This window comes from Poecilia reticulata, linkage group LG9 (assembly GCF_000633615.1).
Source record: "Poecilia reticulata strain Guanapo linkage group LG9, Guppy_female_1.0+MT, whole genome shotgun sequence".
NCBI classification, from domain to species: Eukaryota; Metazoa; Chordata; class Actinopteri; order Cyprinodontiformes; family Poeciliidae; genus Poecilia; species Poecilia reticulata.
In genome coordinates, this window is record NC_024339.1 from 20,918,603 (window position 1) to 20,936,714 (window position 18,112).

At 38.0% G+C, this 18,112-nt stretch overlaps 1 protein-coding gene across 1 annotated transcript; it reads left to right on the forward strand.

Annotated features, from left to right (window-relative positions):
- The first annotated feature begins 9,785 nt into the window (after window positions 1-9,785).
- Window positions 9,786-17,041, forward strand: bri3bp (bri3 binding protein). The gene is made up of 3 exons (XM_008418511.2): window positions 9,786-10,118; window positions 12,063-12,165; window positions 12,260-17,041. The coding sequence occupies exons 1-3, from the start codon at window positions 9,936-9,938 to the stop codon at window positions 12,679-12,681; spliced, it is 708 nt and encodes a 235-aa protein (XP_008416733.1). The 5' UTR covers window positions 9,786-9,935; the 3' UTR covers window positions 12,682-17,041.
- The last annotated feature ends 1,071 nt before the right edge of the window (window positions 17,042-18,112 follow it).

Here is an 18,112-nt window from a genome sequence, read left to right on the forward strand (position 1 = left end):
AAATGTCATGTTTAATGACTCCTGCATAGGGGGGAAAAAAAGATCAGCACTAAAACAAAAAGAAGCAAAGAACAAATTCACCTCTGCTCATCAACTCCAGCCGTATATCTTTGAGACTCTGCCTCACCCGTTCCAACCCTCAACCTCTCTTTGAAATAAGGCATCATGAGGCATTAGTCTACCAGGACAGGCAAGTTCATATGCAGGTGAGTAATTCCCCTCAACTCCTGCTGCTCTTCCAGCCCAGCCACAGCTTATGTTTTACTGCCCTCTGTAGGCACCAGGGTGAACTGATGAATCATAATTACAGAGAACATGAGGCTGAATGATTTGATCTCTGATTGAACGTGCTTGAGTGAACCCAGAATAGATCCAACATGCAACCCCTCACTGTGTGCTCACTGTAAATAACAGAGTGGGTCTGAAATAGACTCACTCTAAATCTGTGCTGTAATGAGTGTGAGTTACTGCTGCTTGATGTGTTTTCAATTTTTACTTTCTTTAGATAGGTATGAAAAAAAGAGAACATAAGTGTGGTGTGTTTTATAAAACCGCTTTTAGCTGTAATAACTTCTGTAACCACTTTGGAAGCACTGTCTAGCAGTGTGGTGTAGCATGACATAATATAAGTCTACAATAGGTTCCAAGTTACTTTATCTTAAACATGATCATGACAGAAGTACTATACTGTACTGCTGTTATCTACTAAAATAGATAACAGCAATATATTAGCTATTGATGCTAACATATTAGCATCAATTTAATAATTAAAAGATTAAGTATTGGAACCAAAGATAAAGCACACTTTAGTGTGCAGAAAAATTAGCTACAACATGAGAGCTTCTCCGTCACTTACATGGTGCGAATCTGGAGCTTTGATCCCGTAGTAATATGTAAAATACTCAAATGGAAAAGTTTTTGTTAAAACAGTCACTATAAAATAAACTCAGGTGGGTGGGTGCTCTTTTGATGTTCATTTTCAGTCCGCTGACTGACAGTGTGCAGCAACAGGCGGAGGAGGGACAGTGCTGAGTTACTCTATAGTCTGCATAAAACTTGAGAAACCTCTCTTCTATTTCATTAAGAGCACTTTAGACCAGTGGAACATTTAAGGGGAATGAATAGACAAAATAAAATAAAAAACAAAGATACAACATTAATGTCTGGAGTAGCAACTGCTAATTGGTATGTAGTGATAATGTTCACGAAGTACTTTAATTACTATTCACAGAAGCCTTATTAGCTGCTAAATTATTTTTGCTCGCCCTCTTTATCAGTTACTAGTGCACCACTTTTTGGGATCGAGGGAGGAAAAGCTCGGGTCTGCCTTCCAGTCGTTTTGAAAGATTCACATTCTCACAAATATGCTTCTGAGATTCTGTAGAAGTAAGAAGAAGAAACAATAAAGACAAAACAGAGGGAACAATGTCAAGAAAATTCATTTTGACTAACAACAAATGGAGCAGAAGAACGGAGCAGTGGGGGAAAATAAAATATACAGAAGGAAAGCTTAGAGAGATCAGCAAAGGAGAATAAATTAAAGAGTTAAACACAGAGGGAACAAATGAAAGCAGAAGACAGAAGGCAGGGGGATTGAAGTAGTGAAAAGATGGAGCTCCACATTATAAATTAATGCACACCTATAAAAGGAGGAAACACTAAATTTATAGTCATTTCAAATTAGTCACAAAAAAAAATCACATGCAAACAAATTAATACCCTGCCCGGCTCTGCGGAGAGCTACATCGCAGTCCAAAAAACTGATGAAAATGTATGCACACATGGTCAAAAGATGTCCTTGTGGATAGCTAATTAAGCATAAGAAAGTAAAGAAAGAACCAGTTAAAATGTATCTGCAGTTCATCTATTACATTTTGTTTTCAACCACAGGCATATTATATTAATTAAGATCAAATTCCCCATTTCCTGATCAATGTTATTAAAATATTGTCATGAAATCAAATAACATCTTAATAAAATGACAGACGTGGCCTCTTCAATTTAAATAAAAAGGATTAACTTGCCTTTTTGCTCAACAATTTCCACAAATGCTGGAAACAAAGACTGAAATCCCTCAATAAAAATCTCTTTAAACTTGTGGTGCTAAGAAGCGTATAGGCAAAACATTTATTTCATGCCAATTTAGCCTTTATGCCATTTTGAAACTGTAAAACTTTCAAACTGTGGTCCTGCATGAAGAGTTGATATTTGTACATTAAAACATTTCGGAACTCTGTAAATCAAGTTACCGTACATTTAATGAAATCCAGTGACAGACGCATCCGGACAGGTGATCCGGTGTCCGTAACTCGAGCTGAACCGAGAGGGAGCTCAACCACAAACAAGCGCTCCCTGAGCCCCGGCCTCCATGGCCGTCAGCAGATGAACTAAGTGAAAAATGTCAAACATAATGTGTTGGCTGTAGCTGCAGAGCAGTATTTCAGGATGGTGGGAGAGCTTCTCTATTCTGAGCACATCTTAATGAGAGCTCCAGAGCAATAAACCCGGGAGATTAGATGCCCCGGAGCAGCTCACCTAACTATCTCTTGGCACTTATGGTAGGCTTCAAATATGAGTAGAGGAGAGTGATATTTCAAATATATGCAGTGTGTATCTGCATGGATTTAAAAACCTGTTTTAGAATAGGACAGCATAATGAGACACATAGACAGCTACCTTTTTAGCATTCCTGGAAAAGATGCGAAAGAGTCCTAAAGAATTCAGTTTTATAACATCGTCTCACGATGGAAACGTTGGAGAAATCCTACATTTAATTTGAGCACCTCTATAGAATGAGAGAAACAGATCCCCATTTCAAATAGTAGTTGCCTTAGACAAAATCACAAATCAACACTTTGCATAAGCCCTTTTTGCTTGGCTGACTCCTGGCTCCTTTATTTCCAGTTCAAACCTCACGTATTCATTGAAGAAGGTTATTTAGGGGGTTTGTGAACCATTTTGGTGTTGATTTCCACCCATCTTCTACATTATGATCCTGCTGAAAGACTCAGTGACAACTCAGATCCAGTTTATTTGTTGATTCCACAAGATATTTATTTAAAATCTTTTGATACACCCTCTCACAAGGTTCACAATGTTTTTAGACATAAAATGGGTCCACAGCATCACACATCGCCCACCCTGCTTAACAGTGAGAATAAAATGCCTTTTTTTGTTTCCTTCCTCCAAACCTAGTTTGTTTGTAAACTCTGTATTAGTTTCTCTCTCTCTCTCTGTCAAGCCTTTACTTCAGATTAACATCAGCTAAAACTCAAAAGTAGGTCATGGGTCCTTTCTTTAGACTGCAGGGTGAGAGAAAAAAACTTCTACTTAGAAGTTAAGTCTTTAATATTCTTGTAATTATTTAAATACATATTCTGTATTTTTTACTGAATACAAAATCTCTTATTTATCTTTCATTATAGAATATGCAAAAACATACGTCTCTAATAAGAAAAGTTGGGAGAATGGTTAATTTATATAAATCTGATAAATTATTGATGCATTACCACTTAAAATCAACCCAACTAGAGCATTTATATTGATAGTGTCTGTTGTTTGTCGAGGAGACTTGCTGATCCTCCAACCAGCTAATCTTTTATGCATTTCTCTAACAGTGAGCTTTAAAGGTTTTTTCTTTTACCTTCTTTGCCATCCTGCTTGCCATCCATAATGAGAAGATAAATATGTCTTCTCATCCAGCCTATAGGCCCCAATGAATAAAATAAATTAACCTCTGTTGTATTTATGCCCCAGGGATACAGAAAGTTATGAGTGACTAATCAAACGTTCTTTAAAATTCAAATAAACTAAATAAAAGCAAAACACAGATGAATAAAAATAGCTTCAGATACATATAATTTAAGAGGGATTTGGGTTATTTGTGTCTATTGATAAAATGTACTCAAATAAAACGTAGGGTTGTTTTTTTTTAGATTTATTCAACTTGAGACTATGATGCAGTACAAGATTGTTTTAAAACTTTTTCCACCTCCTTACGGGAACAAATTTGCCCTCGTCTGTGATGGTTCTGAAGCTTTTGTCTGCAATCAACTTGTAAAAAATCAAACAATATGGCGGGCTCTGTGTTTCACACATTGTGATTCTATAATATCCCTGTTTCTCTTTCCATGGTGTCAAACTTTCTTTTAAGCAGGATGAGTAATAGCAGCAATCTGGTAAACGGCAACATTTGTCACATATTTAATTCTCTGAATTTAAACGGATTCTTACCGTGCGGTAACCCCGTTACGGATCAGGTCCAGTCTCTGTTCTCAAATTACCTCTCTGCCCTGTCTTATTCCCAAAGTGGACCCTTTGTTCTGGAGAAAACTCAGCTCTGACTGGAGACGGAGAGCTCACTTAAAAAAGGAGACAGAGACGAGCACAAGAAGACCACTGAAGTAAGACAGAATTAGAGAAAAGGAACGACTAATTTACACTTATCAGAGTTTTTCCAGCTCAGCTCGTGGAGCTGGGGCTAAGTGAAATGTGAAGTTCAGCCAAATGCCACAGTATATCAGAGATCTAGCAGAGAGCTTTCAGCCTGTTACATCTCTTTGAGTTTTACAGTCTGGCTTCGCTCCCTCCGGCCCTCCGGACAGGGACGGTCCATTTCAGGTTTAAGAGCAGCTACTCTGGGACGAGCTCAACGGTCACCAGTCGCACAATATGTTCTGAAATGGCACAAATAAAGCGTCAGCTCTTCTGATGACCTGAACTGTTTTCAAGCCGAATCTCTACTGCAGGCACATAAGAACTCAAGAAAGGTAAAGAAATAGAAAAAAAGAGAAAAATATTTTGCTTAAACCGTGTCCATTTCTTCAACAACAGCAGGACAAGGTTAATGTTTTATTCCATCTGATCTTCCAGTCATGCTTTGGAAAGGAGTTATGAGGGAGACGAGGAAGTTTGTTTTACTAACATTAAAGTAAAAGCCTACCAGTTCCACATTATGTGCAACAACCATCAAGACAGAAATCATTTCATCAAGTGTTTTCAAATATAAAAGTAAAATAAAAACATTCACAAATAGCATCTAGAGAGTGTCAACTTATTTACTCTAAATGAAATAACATTTTAATAGATCAAAAGAAAAATAAATGTGTACTTGGTTTCACTTGATATTACCTCACCTTTTTTAATTTGCAAACCGACGAGTAAGAAAAGATCATCACAATCATGAGCTTGCTGAAAGGGGTCATGGGAGTTTGGTGGTCTGGTCTAAATGTGTTTTGTGAAGGCTTGTCGCTTTAGATATTTTGGGAAGAGAGAGTATGAGGAATATTGATGTGGCTTTTCAGTCAATATTATTTGTGTCTGCATTCTCAGCACAAGGTTGGTCTTGGTCCCAGTGTCAGTGGGACGATCACCATTGATTCCTTTTGTCACTGATCCTGTTTGTAGTGATACAGGATCTTAAGGTGCAGTTGTTTAAAGGGGGTGTTTGCTTTGTGAACCTTTGTCTCCCTTTTTTTCTTTTTTTTTTTTGGTGTTTCAAGTCAGTCTCGGTGAGCAGTATGGCTCACCTCCCTGGGTGCCATTCCTTCTGGGAATGGGTGCCATTCCTTCTGGGAATGGCACCCATTCCCAGAAGGTAGGAATGGGTGCCATTGGTAGGAATGGGTGCCATTCCTACCAATGGCACCCATTGGTAGGTAGAATGTTTCTACCAATCATGCCTGAACAGTTTTTCTTAGTGTGAAGTCCAATTAATGTGGATTGAGAATTGTTGAGAAATGTTATGCCTGATGAAACAATTCAACAATGTAGGTAACATCCATCCATCGATTGTCATCCACTAATCCACTCCTCAGCAACGCATCCTGGTGAGAAACCAAGTTGTCCGTCTCCCCTGAGACTGGGGACTTCCGGGAGGCCCGGAGGCATTCCCAGGCCAAAAGGGAAATGTAGTCCCTCTATGGAGTACTGTGCCTGCCTTCAGGTCTCCCCACAGTGGGATGTGACAGAAAAACTACTAAACGAGGTGCTAAAAGGCATCCTGGTCAGATCCCTGAACAACCTCAATTGTCTCTGGTTAAAAAAAAGAGAAGCAGCAGCTCTGCTACAATCAACCAAAAGATGGCAGAGCTTTTGACTCTTTCTGACCCTTCACACCTACGGAGGAAGCCCATTTCCAGTGTCTTAAGAATATTGATATTTGTGCCATGATCCATATCACTTGACCAAAGATAAGGGTAAAAATGTAGCCACATATGTAAACAAGAGCTTTGCTTTTTAGCACAGATCAAATCTATATCCTCAATATTTCAACCCCAAAATGTCTATTTGTATAGTTAAACTCCTCCACTCCTGTTCCGCAACTGAGTCTCCTATTTCCGATTCTCCCTGTAAGTTTTGTAAATCGGTTCTGTTATCAATAAAGATCCCTGAAAGCCACAAATTTAAGGTCAGCGGATAAAACAGATCGAGATGCTTTTGCATTCACCGGTAACAGCCAGATTGAAATCGCAGTTATGTTCTTTTGACTCCCTTCTTAACTCTTATCATTCAAAGCTTGTTCCCGGCTACTTTGAAGACACATCCTCAGACAGCCACTTAATTCCGCCTCTCCACACTTTTGAACTCAGCCAGGAGCATGGGATGGGGGAAAGCATTTGAGTTTAAAGAAAAGAGAGCGTCAGACACACGATCATGGGGAAGGAGACAGATGGAAACAAAGGTTGAGCTTTCAAAGGGAGAGCAACAGAAGTTGAGATGTAAAAAAAAAAAAAAAAGGCCATGGATGGATGCACTGTTGATAGCACTAAATCACAGCACGCCTCTACACCCTCGCCGGGGTCTTTATTCAGCCTCGGCCAACGCTCAAGGACGCTGTTGACTTCCCAAACTCATTAACAGATGAAAAATTACTTAATTGAGAGCGAGACAAGCAGGCCTGTGCATTATTTTAAGTGAAAATTGTAATATAGCTTGAAGAATAACCACTAATGGCTCTCTTTGTTGGCATGTAAAATAGATAAGCAGAGGGTGAGCTGTGGCTTGTTTTTTTAAGCGGAGCTGCAATCATTAACTATGAAAATGGGTTTGGGCCAACTGAAGGAGGTGAGGTGGAGGTTGGTGGTACATTAGATCTGGACACTAATGGACCCGCCTCATGGCGGACACACACTCATGCAGATTAATGAAAGCACATGAGTGAACAAACAAGCTTTTCGCACTTTCGCGGAAGTCAGCAGGACGTGTGTGTCTGTTCTCACCGCTGGTGGATTGTTTTAGTCCAACCCTGGGATTTGGTCTATGGGAGAAGGCCAGTCACTTGTGGAGCACACCCAAGGCAGCCTTCTCATCGCCTCGGGCCTGGCCTGGGGAAGGAATGGATGGGATATATGGTCACGACTGATGAACTAGCTGGAGATTTTTAGCCTGCAGCCAGAGAAAAAAAAAAAAGACAGGAGGAAGGCAAGAGAGACCGAGTTAAAAAGTCAGGGTTTCTAATGGCAAAGCGTCCCATAGCTTACAAAAGAGCATGCAATGCCTTGGGCCAGAATAGTGGGAGACAAAGGAAGGCACAAAGATGGGCATAGAAGAAACCAGGAGAGCAGAAGATGGAAGGAAAAAAGACACAAAAGGTAGAAACAGAAGAAAAATAGTCATTACCTACTTAAGGAACATCATCAAATGTCTCAGTAAAAAGTTTTCCCCCAGTTTACTCTATGCAGCTCACCATAATGTCTCGGAGTAGCTGTCCTTTCCAAATTGATATGGCAATAGAAACAATAGAAACAAGGTTGCAGAAACAAAGTTACTTTTTTGTCACAAAGCAAAGGTCAAAGGCACCAGCTAACTTCACTGCAGAAGTACCTTGAAATATGCAATACCACTGAGGAGCACTGGGGCGTGGCTGGAGCAGATTTGCAGTCAAGGAGACAAAAGTTGATGAAAAAGCAGTTCCTATGTCCTTTGCTCCTTGACAGCTGTGATGATGTGAAAGCACTTAGAATTGTTGATTTTTTTATGATAAGCAAGTGCAAATGAATACAGGTCAGCAGGCTGCACACTCAATCATTTGCTTACCTCATGGTGCTGTATTCCTCAAGGTTGCAAAATCTGTAACCTTCATATCCATGTTGCTAGGTCTAACATTCAGGGAATGTTCCTAAAAGGGTTTTGGCATAGTTTGTATTTGCTAGGCCACTCATCTGCCCTCTTTCACCATTTCAACACAAATAAACGCAATCAAAATGTGTTCACACTTTTGCCTCGCAAAAAAGTATTCACACTCCTTCAACCTTTTATAATTTTGTCACGTTACAAGGCTTTTGAAACAGACCAACACAAAGGAGCACATAACTGGTGAGTGGTGGAAACCTAGCACAATATCGTGAATGCGGTGTCCCCAAAGTAAAATATGATGGTGGCAGCATAATGCTGTTCAGATGCTTCTTCTTAGAAGGAGGAGGGAAGTTGGTCTTAGTTGACCCTAAATAGCAAGTATACCTCCAAAGATAAGCGACCATATTTGCAACACAAGGTGGATCAACTAAGTATTGACTCAGGGGCTGAAACAACTGTATGTTGAACTTTTCATATTTGATCAAGTACTTCCACTTCATAATTATGATTATTTTGTGTTGGTCCATAAGGGGTGAGGAAGCCATTGTATTTATTGCTGCTGCTAAATAAAACTTGTCGATGTGAAACCCATGTGTCCCTAGGATCAAAAACCACAGAATTGTAAATAATGTTAGCTCTATTTTTAGTACAAATAAAACATTTTGGATTGATTGAAAAGAAAAATCAATCCAAAAGTGTATTTCCTTTGAGTCCTGTCAGATCTATGGAAAAATTAGAAGTGATACTTATATTAAATAACAAAAGCAAATATAATTTGCAACCTAATGGTGAAAAAAAGTAAGACCTGAATGACCTCAATGTGCTATTTTGTTGTGGAAATAGTACGCAGAAATAAAAAAGATCAAAGTTGTTAAAACTATCTTTTAATTAAAAATCTCAACTGATTTCATTTTTTTGTTGTTTTTTCATTTGTCTGTCTCTTGTTTTATCTTTTTAGTTTGAGCCACCTGAAACATTTGAGTCAGACTTTGCAGATTCCCCATTGTGTCACATTAAATTTTACAAAAATACATCGAGATTTGTTGTAATGTGACACGTTGGGAAAAACTACTGATCCTGAATTTCAACGATATGAATAGTTTTGCATGGCAAAAGGACTTATTCACCTGTATCTTGTAAATATTTTACCTCTCATTTAAAATGCTTCTGAAGAAAAAATCTAAATGGCTGCATACCTACCAATAAACAGTCTGTAGTTTCGTATGGAGGACAAATCTATAATTTCTACATGTACTATTGAATAGCACTACTAGAAGTACCACTCGTTGATCAGCAGAGGGCAGCAGCAAACTGTAGTTAATCTCAATCTACCTCACTTTGAGGTGAAGAGAGTTGTTGCATTAAATAGTATAGGAAATATAATATCTACAGGAATAACTCTTTTTCTTTATGCAAATATATGCCTTTAGGAATTAGTATATTTAAAAATATATATCTAATTAACATGTTTATCATTTTAAGAGTATATCATAAAGTTGTTTTTACAAAATGTCTATGATAACATCACACAAGTGTATAACATGTTACTTATTATACATGTTTACATGTATTATATGCATGTTGTAAAACTTGTAAATTTATATAAAAGAACATTTGTTTTTTACAAAAAAAACAGAAGAAGCATTGCACTTGCGCTCTTAACTGCACTTTCCTGTCTGGATTTGGAGCACACCTTTTTCCGAGGCACCCTGAATGTAACAGCGCTATCACCACCATCACAGCCAGCGTCTCCCTACCAAGGTGTCCACTTTCGGCAGCTAGCTGTTGTTTTTACCTCGGGTTTTAATTGAAACATTTTGATACTAACTTGTACTTGACACCTCTGGACGCTTGCTGCCATGAAGGAGAGCAGGATTTTTGTGATTTTCTTGGTGCTTTCCGCCTCTCTTCTGTGCACAGCCGAAGCGGGCAGGGGCAGGAGCGGCAGCAGCAACCAGAACAGCTTCAGACGGGCAGCTAACGGGATCTACCAGACTCTGAGCAGCGTGTTCGGAGAGGATAACATCAGAGCCCTGTACAAGGTGAGCGGAGGACACTGAAGGGGAGCATAGACTGGTTCTCGTTAAATTATGAGCTGGCCAGCTGCTTGCAGTCCACACATGATGAACAGGAAATAAGAAAAAAGCGGGCTCGGCCTGGTCAATTTATCATGGATGCCATTTTGAAATATTGGTATTAATCCAATGATTTTCCGTCTGTTGAGGACCCCAGTCTAAACGCTTTGTTATATAAATATGTAAGTTATATATGTGTGTCATTGCAGTTTGGTTTCAAGGTTGCAAGATCATTTCTAAACTGCGAATTCATTCATTACTTCGAAGGCCTTTTACGGTATCAGTCTTTGAAAGCGTCCTCTATCATTTCATAGATAAGTCCTCATGTGAAGGACATTCTGAGCTTCCCTGTGTGCTCTCATTGGTCCAGATGCACTTCCTGCATTTTGAAAAGCTGCACATTTCCTGCGTTTAGCCGCCAAAGCAAAGTACCTGTTTGCTTCCCATGTAACGGTGGTCACGTGATAATCAACACAAATGAACGCAATGGAAATGTAATTATTTTACATTTGTGGACATTAGCCTGCGTGGTATTCTTACCATATGATAACATTGCGGAAAGTTTCACAGCATCACAGCAGTGGCACAAAAATGCTAACAAAACATCCATAGCATGTGATATACTTGCTTTTATTCAAGATAGAAAAATAGATACGAATCCAGTCTACGGTATTTTTTATTTTATTTTTATTTTTATCCAGTCTACAGAGGAAAAAAGACCCTGATAGCGAATGACGTCAAAATGCTATATTTAGAACAGAGCAAGCTTATGAATATTAATGAGGAAGTGTGACGTCATTCGCGATCTGTGCCGGTTTTTTTCGTACTGTAGACGGGTTGTAACACCATCAATTCAACAAATCAGGAAAAAGATAGAAATCATGTGACAGCTACAGTATTATCCCACTTGTTCCACAATACCACGTGGTGATTGTTCAGGCAGTGTGAATGTCTTTACAAGATTTGTTTTTTGTCAGTAAGATTATATTTAAGAAGACTGTTGGAGATTTTTTTTTAAAGTGCAAAAGACATATATTTGGTTAAAGTTAATAAAACATGGTGAATCATTTTAAAGAACATTGCTGGTATTGTCTTGAAAGTGTTAAACCCATCCCCATCAGTACAACTGAGAAAATGTTCTTGATTTAAATTATTTCACAGCATGAATGTGCTCCAGACAAGGCAGGCTATAAAACTCATAGAAATGTAACCGGTTGAATGCATTTGCTGCGTCCAGCAAGAGTTCTGGACTCTACGCCACTTTCATGGGCTTCTTCTTCTCATTTAAATCATTTTGCACCTTAGCAACAGTTGTAACATAAAAATTTTTGCATATGTCAATTTTACAGTGCATCACAATAAAAGCACTGTTTCTGGTGCTTCCTTGATACTAGGCAAATGAAGAAGCAAAAAAAAAGAAGGTTTTACTAGAAGTGTAACTATCAATCAGTCAGAGGCTACAATTTGTCAAGTATTCATTTTCAAGACACTGAAAAATATGAACATATTGCCAAAAAAAACTTGTTTGTGTTTTCTTAAGCAGTTGGGCTGCTTTTAGAAGCAGTTGAGACCCAAATGGAAGAATAACGATGTGCAAAAAGTGAATTTTGCATAGTAGGTCTCCTGTAAAACACTGGGTCAAAGATACGGGTGTATTGTGTCTGAAGAGGTTACCTGGTTAATACTGGCTTTATTTTTATAAAAGTCTTACTTTAAATTGCTGACTCAATTAAGGCTTTTCAAACAGAGACTGGCTGTCTTTGATGCTATATCAAGGAAACATTTTCGTGATGAGTTTAAATGACTAGATCACCATAAGTTGCATCATAAGGTCACTTACATGATATCATTGATATCATTTTTTGTAGAATGAACCTGCCCTGACCTTCACTGTCTCTTCTTTCTGCTCAGTTTTTCTCCAAAGCAACAGAGCGTTTCGTCCATGGAGTGGACTCTTTTATGGATACCATATGGAAGATCTGGTCAGATCTGCTTGATGTGATGGGAATTGATTGTAAGTCATGAACTTGCAGCACTTTTTTTCTTTATTTGACACAAAAAAGGTAGATAATATATTTCCTGTCTCTCTCCCTCTCTGGTTTGTGAAGCATCAAACCTCAGCCACTACTTCAGCCTCACGTCTCTAAGCAACTCCCCAGCACGCGCCTTGCTTCTGCTCGCTGCCATACTGTTGGCCTACTGGTTCCTATCCATGTTCCTGGGGGGAGTGTTTTATCTGCTGCACGCAGTTTTTGGACGCTTCTTCTGGCTGGCGAGGGTCATACTTTTCGCCCTGTCCTGCCTCTACATCCTCCAGAAGTTCGAGGGCGACCCGGAGCGAGCCGTGCTGCCTCTGTGCTTCATCATGGCTGTGTACTTCATGACAGGACCCGTTGGAGCGTACTGGCGTCGAGGAGGCGGGGCGGGCACGCTGGAGGAGAAAATTGACCACCTGGACACTCAGATCAGGCTGCTCAACATCAGGCTGAGCCGCGTCATAGACAGCCTCGAGCACAGCGGGGAGCAGTAGACCCGCAGCAAGGAGAAGGATCAGGCTTAACCACAAGTATTTAACTCACTTTCCTGATAACATCTGCAGGAAAACAACCACCAGGTATTTACAACTCAACTGTCAGGTGGGATAAACTAAGATCTGAACACAGGGTTTTAAAGGCTTGAGTCGATTATTGGAACATAAATGTAAAATTTCTCTAAGAGTTAGACACGTCAACCAAACCAAACATTTTTGCTTGATTATGGTAAACAGAAAAAAATTGGGACATTTTTTTGTACCTCTGTAAAGAAGTTTAACTGTGAGCTCTCTTTCTCTTTCACACATCTTAGCAACTTATAACAAGCTGTCAAATGATAGATTTATTTTTCTTTTGTTGAAGTACATAGAGTGCTCATGCTAAGAAAATAAACATTTTATATTTAGATTTTTGCCCTTTTGAAACCCCTTGAAATCTGTTTGAAACTACTGTAAAAAAAATAATAATAATGTGAGCACGAATGCCTGACTTGAATTGAGACATTGTTATTTCTGATATGTAAAGATGTTGTATAGTTGTCCACAGTGAGATTTATTTATTTCATCCAAACATATTGAAATTTCTTCTGATTAATGACCATCTTGTGGCGAATGTGACGTCCAGACCTTTCTTTTGTGTGTGTGTTTGGGTACATGAGTCAATGCCGCAGTGACCTGCTCCAGTGTGTGTTTGTGGTCAGACATGGGAATTGGAAAAACATTGCATCTAAAGTCACATTCTGATGTGGAAACCATACAGAGAGCCAGCAATATCTCAGGGACTCACTCAACACATAATGAAATATGAGTTCTATTATAAGTCACGTTTTTGTTTCTTGAAATCTGTGTGTGTTGTGAAGTTTAATTTATGCATACCGTCCACAGAAATCCTTCTTTTAATGTTGTACTTGTTGTGGTGACTCAAATCGGGTCATGTTTTTATCATATCCATGCTCTAATACTTTGAGTCACAGGATACTGGCTAATTGGTCTTAGAAAAATCACCTTTTTCAGAACACAGTTTTTATTGTATATCTTTTTTTTTTAAACTGAAGGATAAAGGGCCTTGCACAAGTCTGGATAGTTGGAAACTTTCAATGGGAATCATTGGGAATTTTTTGGGAAGTAACTATTAACAGTAATATTTAAAAATGTTAAACGTCAGCTCTTATCAGGGATTTCAAATAGGGGGTTATTTTAGCATAATTTTGAATACTTTTGACTGTATCTATGCAGTTCCTCCATCACATGCATAGGGGGATGCTGGAATCCAGTCGTTTCCCATTCATTCCCCAAATTCCTAATTAAAGTTTTGAAATTACTCCAAAGTGGAAATTGCTGAAACATTTCTGTAAATCTTGTTTTCAACTTGGTTGAACTTGATTGAAAACAAGTTTCAACCAAGTTGAAACTTACTCATACTTGAGTAATAGACACTATTACCCAACTATCTATTACTTACTTACTCAACTATCTATTACTTAAGTATCTTTTACTCAACAGATACTTGTATCACTTCAATCATCTTTAAAAGAAAGTGCATTTGATCTCATTTTGTGGCTTTTAAAAGTTGCAAATCCATCCATATTTTCTGTACAATGGGTTAGATTTTAGTGAGTTTTGTCTTATTGGCCATTTCCCTGGAGACATTTCTTTACACCTATGTTTTATAGCTTTGGAGGAGTCATTCAAACGTTGTGATGGTATAAGACCCATAATGCAAGGCAGCAAACATCCCCAGCTGAAGGTAAATAAATGAAGGTTTATTTAGGAAATTAAAATCAAAATGTTTTTGCAACTTTAATCACTAGCATCTCCTTCCTTAACATGGGAGCATGCCATTTTAATGAAACTCTGTTTGAATGCAGGGATTTTGTTAGTTTGCTTAAATCAGTCAGCTGTTACAGTAGTGAAGGTGATGAAGTTGACCTAGATGCACAAGCAATGGTCTTGCAAAACACAAACTGCTCTATTCAACCTTATTATGTTTTTAATGTTTTTATACATTTAGTTTTAGTTCTAAATCATCATGGACTTTAAAGTCTTAAGTTTGAAGTGCCTTACAAAAGTAATGATACCCCTTGAACTTCTCTACATATAGTTGTTACAACCACAAAATGTAATGTTTTGCAATTTTGTGAAACAAAGTTGTGCGTAATTGTGAAGTGAAATTGGAAAGAATAAAATTCAATGTTTTTTGTTTTGTTTTACAAATAAAAATCTAATTTAAATCGAACCCTCCGAGCCTCTTACACAGCTTGTAGAAGCTTCTTTGGCTGAAGGTATAATAAATCTCTAACAGATTTGAAATTTGTCATAATTTGCAGAAACTAGCTTAAGTTCAGCCAGATAAGATGGGAGAGCAACTTTCAAGTTTTGCCACAGATTTTTAAATTTAGGTTTGGGTTCTGATTGGGTTATTCTCAGACATGAATCTGCTTTGATCTGAACTATTTCGTTGCAGCTTCGGCTGTATTATCATTATGTGTTATTATCATGCTGAAAGGTGAACATTTTCCTCCAGCTTCTCTATCCATTATGAAGAAATGCATCCCTACAGCATGATGCATCACCATTCTGTTTGTAGTTGAAATGGGACAAAATGAATAAGTTCAACGGGTGGATATTTTTGTAGGCACTTGCAGAAGAACCCGTATAAGTGACCATTCAATGCCAGTTGCAGTTTATTGCAAGTCTACTTGACCCTTAGATGATGAGCTAATGTTAAAAATATCACTTTGCTCTGTATTCTTGATTTTGAAAGTCCAGGATTGATTTTCTTCTTAGCAGGTTTGGTAGTGCTGCACAATTGTTAAAATCCATAAGATAACGTTTTGTGGGATAGATCCACATTTTCCTCACTGTATTTCTCTGTCATTGAGATGATTCCAGGTCCCTCTGTTAACTTTAGCATCTCAAGGCAGATAGACTCCACCCGGCAGGCTGGGTTTATTATTGCCATGCATGAAGTCAGGAATCTCGTCATATAGCAACCTAGAAATATCGCAACCCAAAGAGTCCTTTCTTTATATTCCCCAATTAAAAGTCTTAACATTTTGTGGCACCACTGGCATTTATTCAGTAGTAGTTTAAAAGCATGTTGTCTCCGAACCTATGCCCCTAACATATGCTAATAGTTTGGTAATTTATTTATTAATTTTTTTCATTAATACGTTTTTGGTTGGATGTTTGTTTTTTTTGTGGTGTTCACTGCTGGCAAGCAATCATTTACATCCAAATTTTAGATTTTTCTTGTTTTGCCAAAACATTCCCACCCTGCTTGCTACATAAAAAAAAAACACCCAAGTTATTGAACTGTTCATTGTCATGTGAGATTTGTTGCATGCTGCCTTTATCTTTGGAGATTTCAGTTTTGCTTCCTGCGTCAAGATTTTAACGAATGTCATGAGATCAGCCAGAAATCGATTGTTTTTGGGTTATGTTACTGTATAATGCAGCTTGTGTTTCTGCACTATTTATTTACACTGGAGACTGGGATTTATTGACCAAATGATCATTCTTGGTTTAAAAAGAAAAAAAGACTGGATACAATCACTGTTTTCTCTTTCGATAATCACTGTAGTGTCTCTGAAATGGAGATACATATTGAACTATGGGAATCAAACACTTCTTTTCTCTTTAGGCAGCTGACGAGAGAGATGGGCTTATGATCTATTGATGGCCTACAGATTAAATCTGTATTTACATTCATATTTCTGAAGAAACGGAGCTAAATGTGTGCTTTATCAAGGTACTTGGTGACTGATAACTATTGTTGACTGGTGTTACCCAAATATACTATGGAGAATTGCAATAATCTGTTTAAATTCACACCTAAACCTGTATAATACTATTACAGCTGGGTGAGGATTTGAAGCTCTTTCACATCTTTAAAACACTTGAGAGCTTGTAAGGTATTGTGTGGAACATCATGCCACTAATTATAAATGTTATCATGAGCCACTTACTGTAGATGCTGGTTGAAACCAAACAGATTCCAGTGTTGGCGTCTGTCAGCATTAGATTCATTACTTCACCCAGATGTTTATTCTCTTGTTTAGAGTGTATAATGAATGGCTTTTAAGTCCATTAAATTACTGTAACCCAACTGTGTCTATTATTTCAAATGGACTTTATATCTTGTGCCAATTTTTATTACTGTAAGAACATTTGATCTTAGGCTTTTTATTATTTACGTTATTTTATGTTTTGTTTTTTCTTTATCATGTTAAGTCTTCTGTACTTGACTCCTGATTTCTTTTTTGTGTTTGGGTGTGACTTTATGAACAACTTTGTGGAAAAATAGCTTTTTGAGCAAAGATGAGGTTCAGATTTGAATAAACACATGTATAACTGAAAACTAATGTTTTGATTCATTACTATTTTCAAGCGAGTGAGATATTCCTGTTTTCTGTGATGTATATTCTGTCGATACCTTCTCTATACGGTCTGAAACTTGGCCTGTACTGTCATCCTGCAGTGTCTGCTTTTAAGTCTGCCTTCCATTTTGTATTTTCTTTTAATTGGGATAAATATGCTGCAGGTCCATCTCTGTAAGAGACTAAGTTGCCAACAATATTGCTAAAATCTCTGGCTGTTCATAGACACCTGTATCCGTATACTGATGAAAAGTTGAGTGGAAGGGAAAAGTGTGGTACAAAAAGTTACACAGCTAGCCACAGCTTTGGAAGAATTAAAAACCAAAACATGCTCTAGAGTTCCGGTAAAGAGCCAGAAGCTCAGGTCCACAGCTGGAGTCAGGGCTTTGAATCCACCTCACACAGATTTATCTCAGATCTGTGCTGCAACTGTTTGATTTCTGGCATAAAACCTTTTCTGAACCAGAGACTACATAAAAAGCATTTCATGTAGGCTAAGGAGAAAAATGAAAATAAATGTTCTATTTCATATAGAGACCTGGGCTTCCAGTAAACCTCAGCAGAACCACAGGCTGACTCTCCGTGCCATGCTGCATTGATGCAGTCACTTATGCAGAGGCCTGACCAAGTATTGAGTTGATTGGGATATTCTGAAGAACATTATTGAAATTTCTGTATTTCAGTACCTAAATTCACAAAGCTATATATATATATATATATATTCGTGGCAGGTGGTCACCTGCAACGAACGGCTATTATATATAGATTAATTCCACACAGACAGCATTCTAACCTTCATTTTGGTGATTTTCTGCATACACTAATGAAAACATGTTCAGAAAGCATATCTTAATTCATTGAAAATTACTACTGTACAGGATATGATTTTCAGTACTCTGAAATTTCTGTATCAAAAATCTTTTGTTTCATGGGATACATTCAACTTTTCTGAGAAACTGAATGTTGGGTCTTCATTGGGTTTAACCAAATTAAAAGAAAACACTTGAAAAATATAATGTGTATCGAACTTGTATGCGTTTCACTCCTAATTG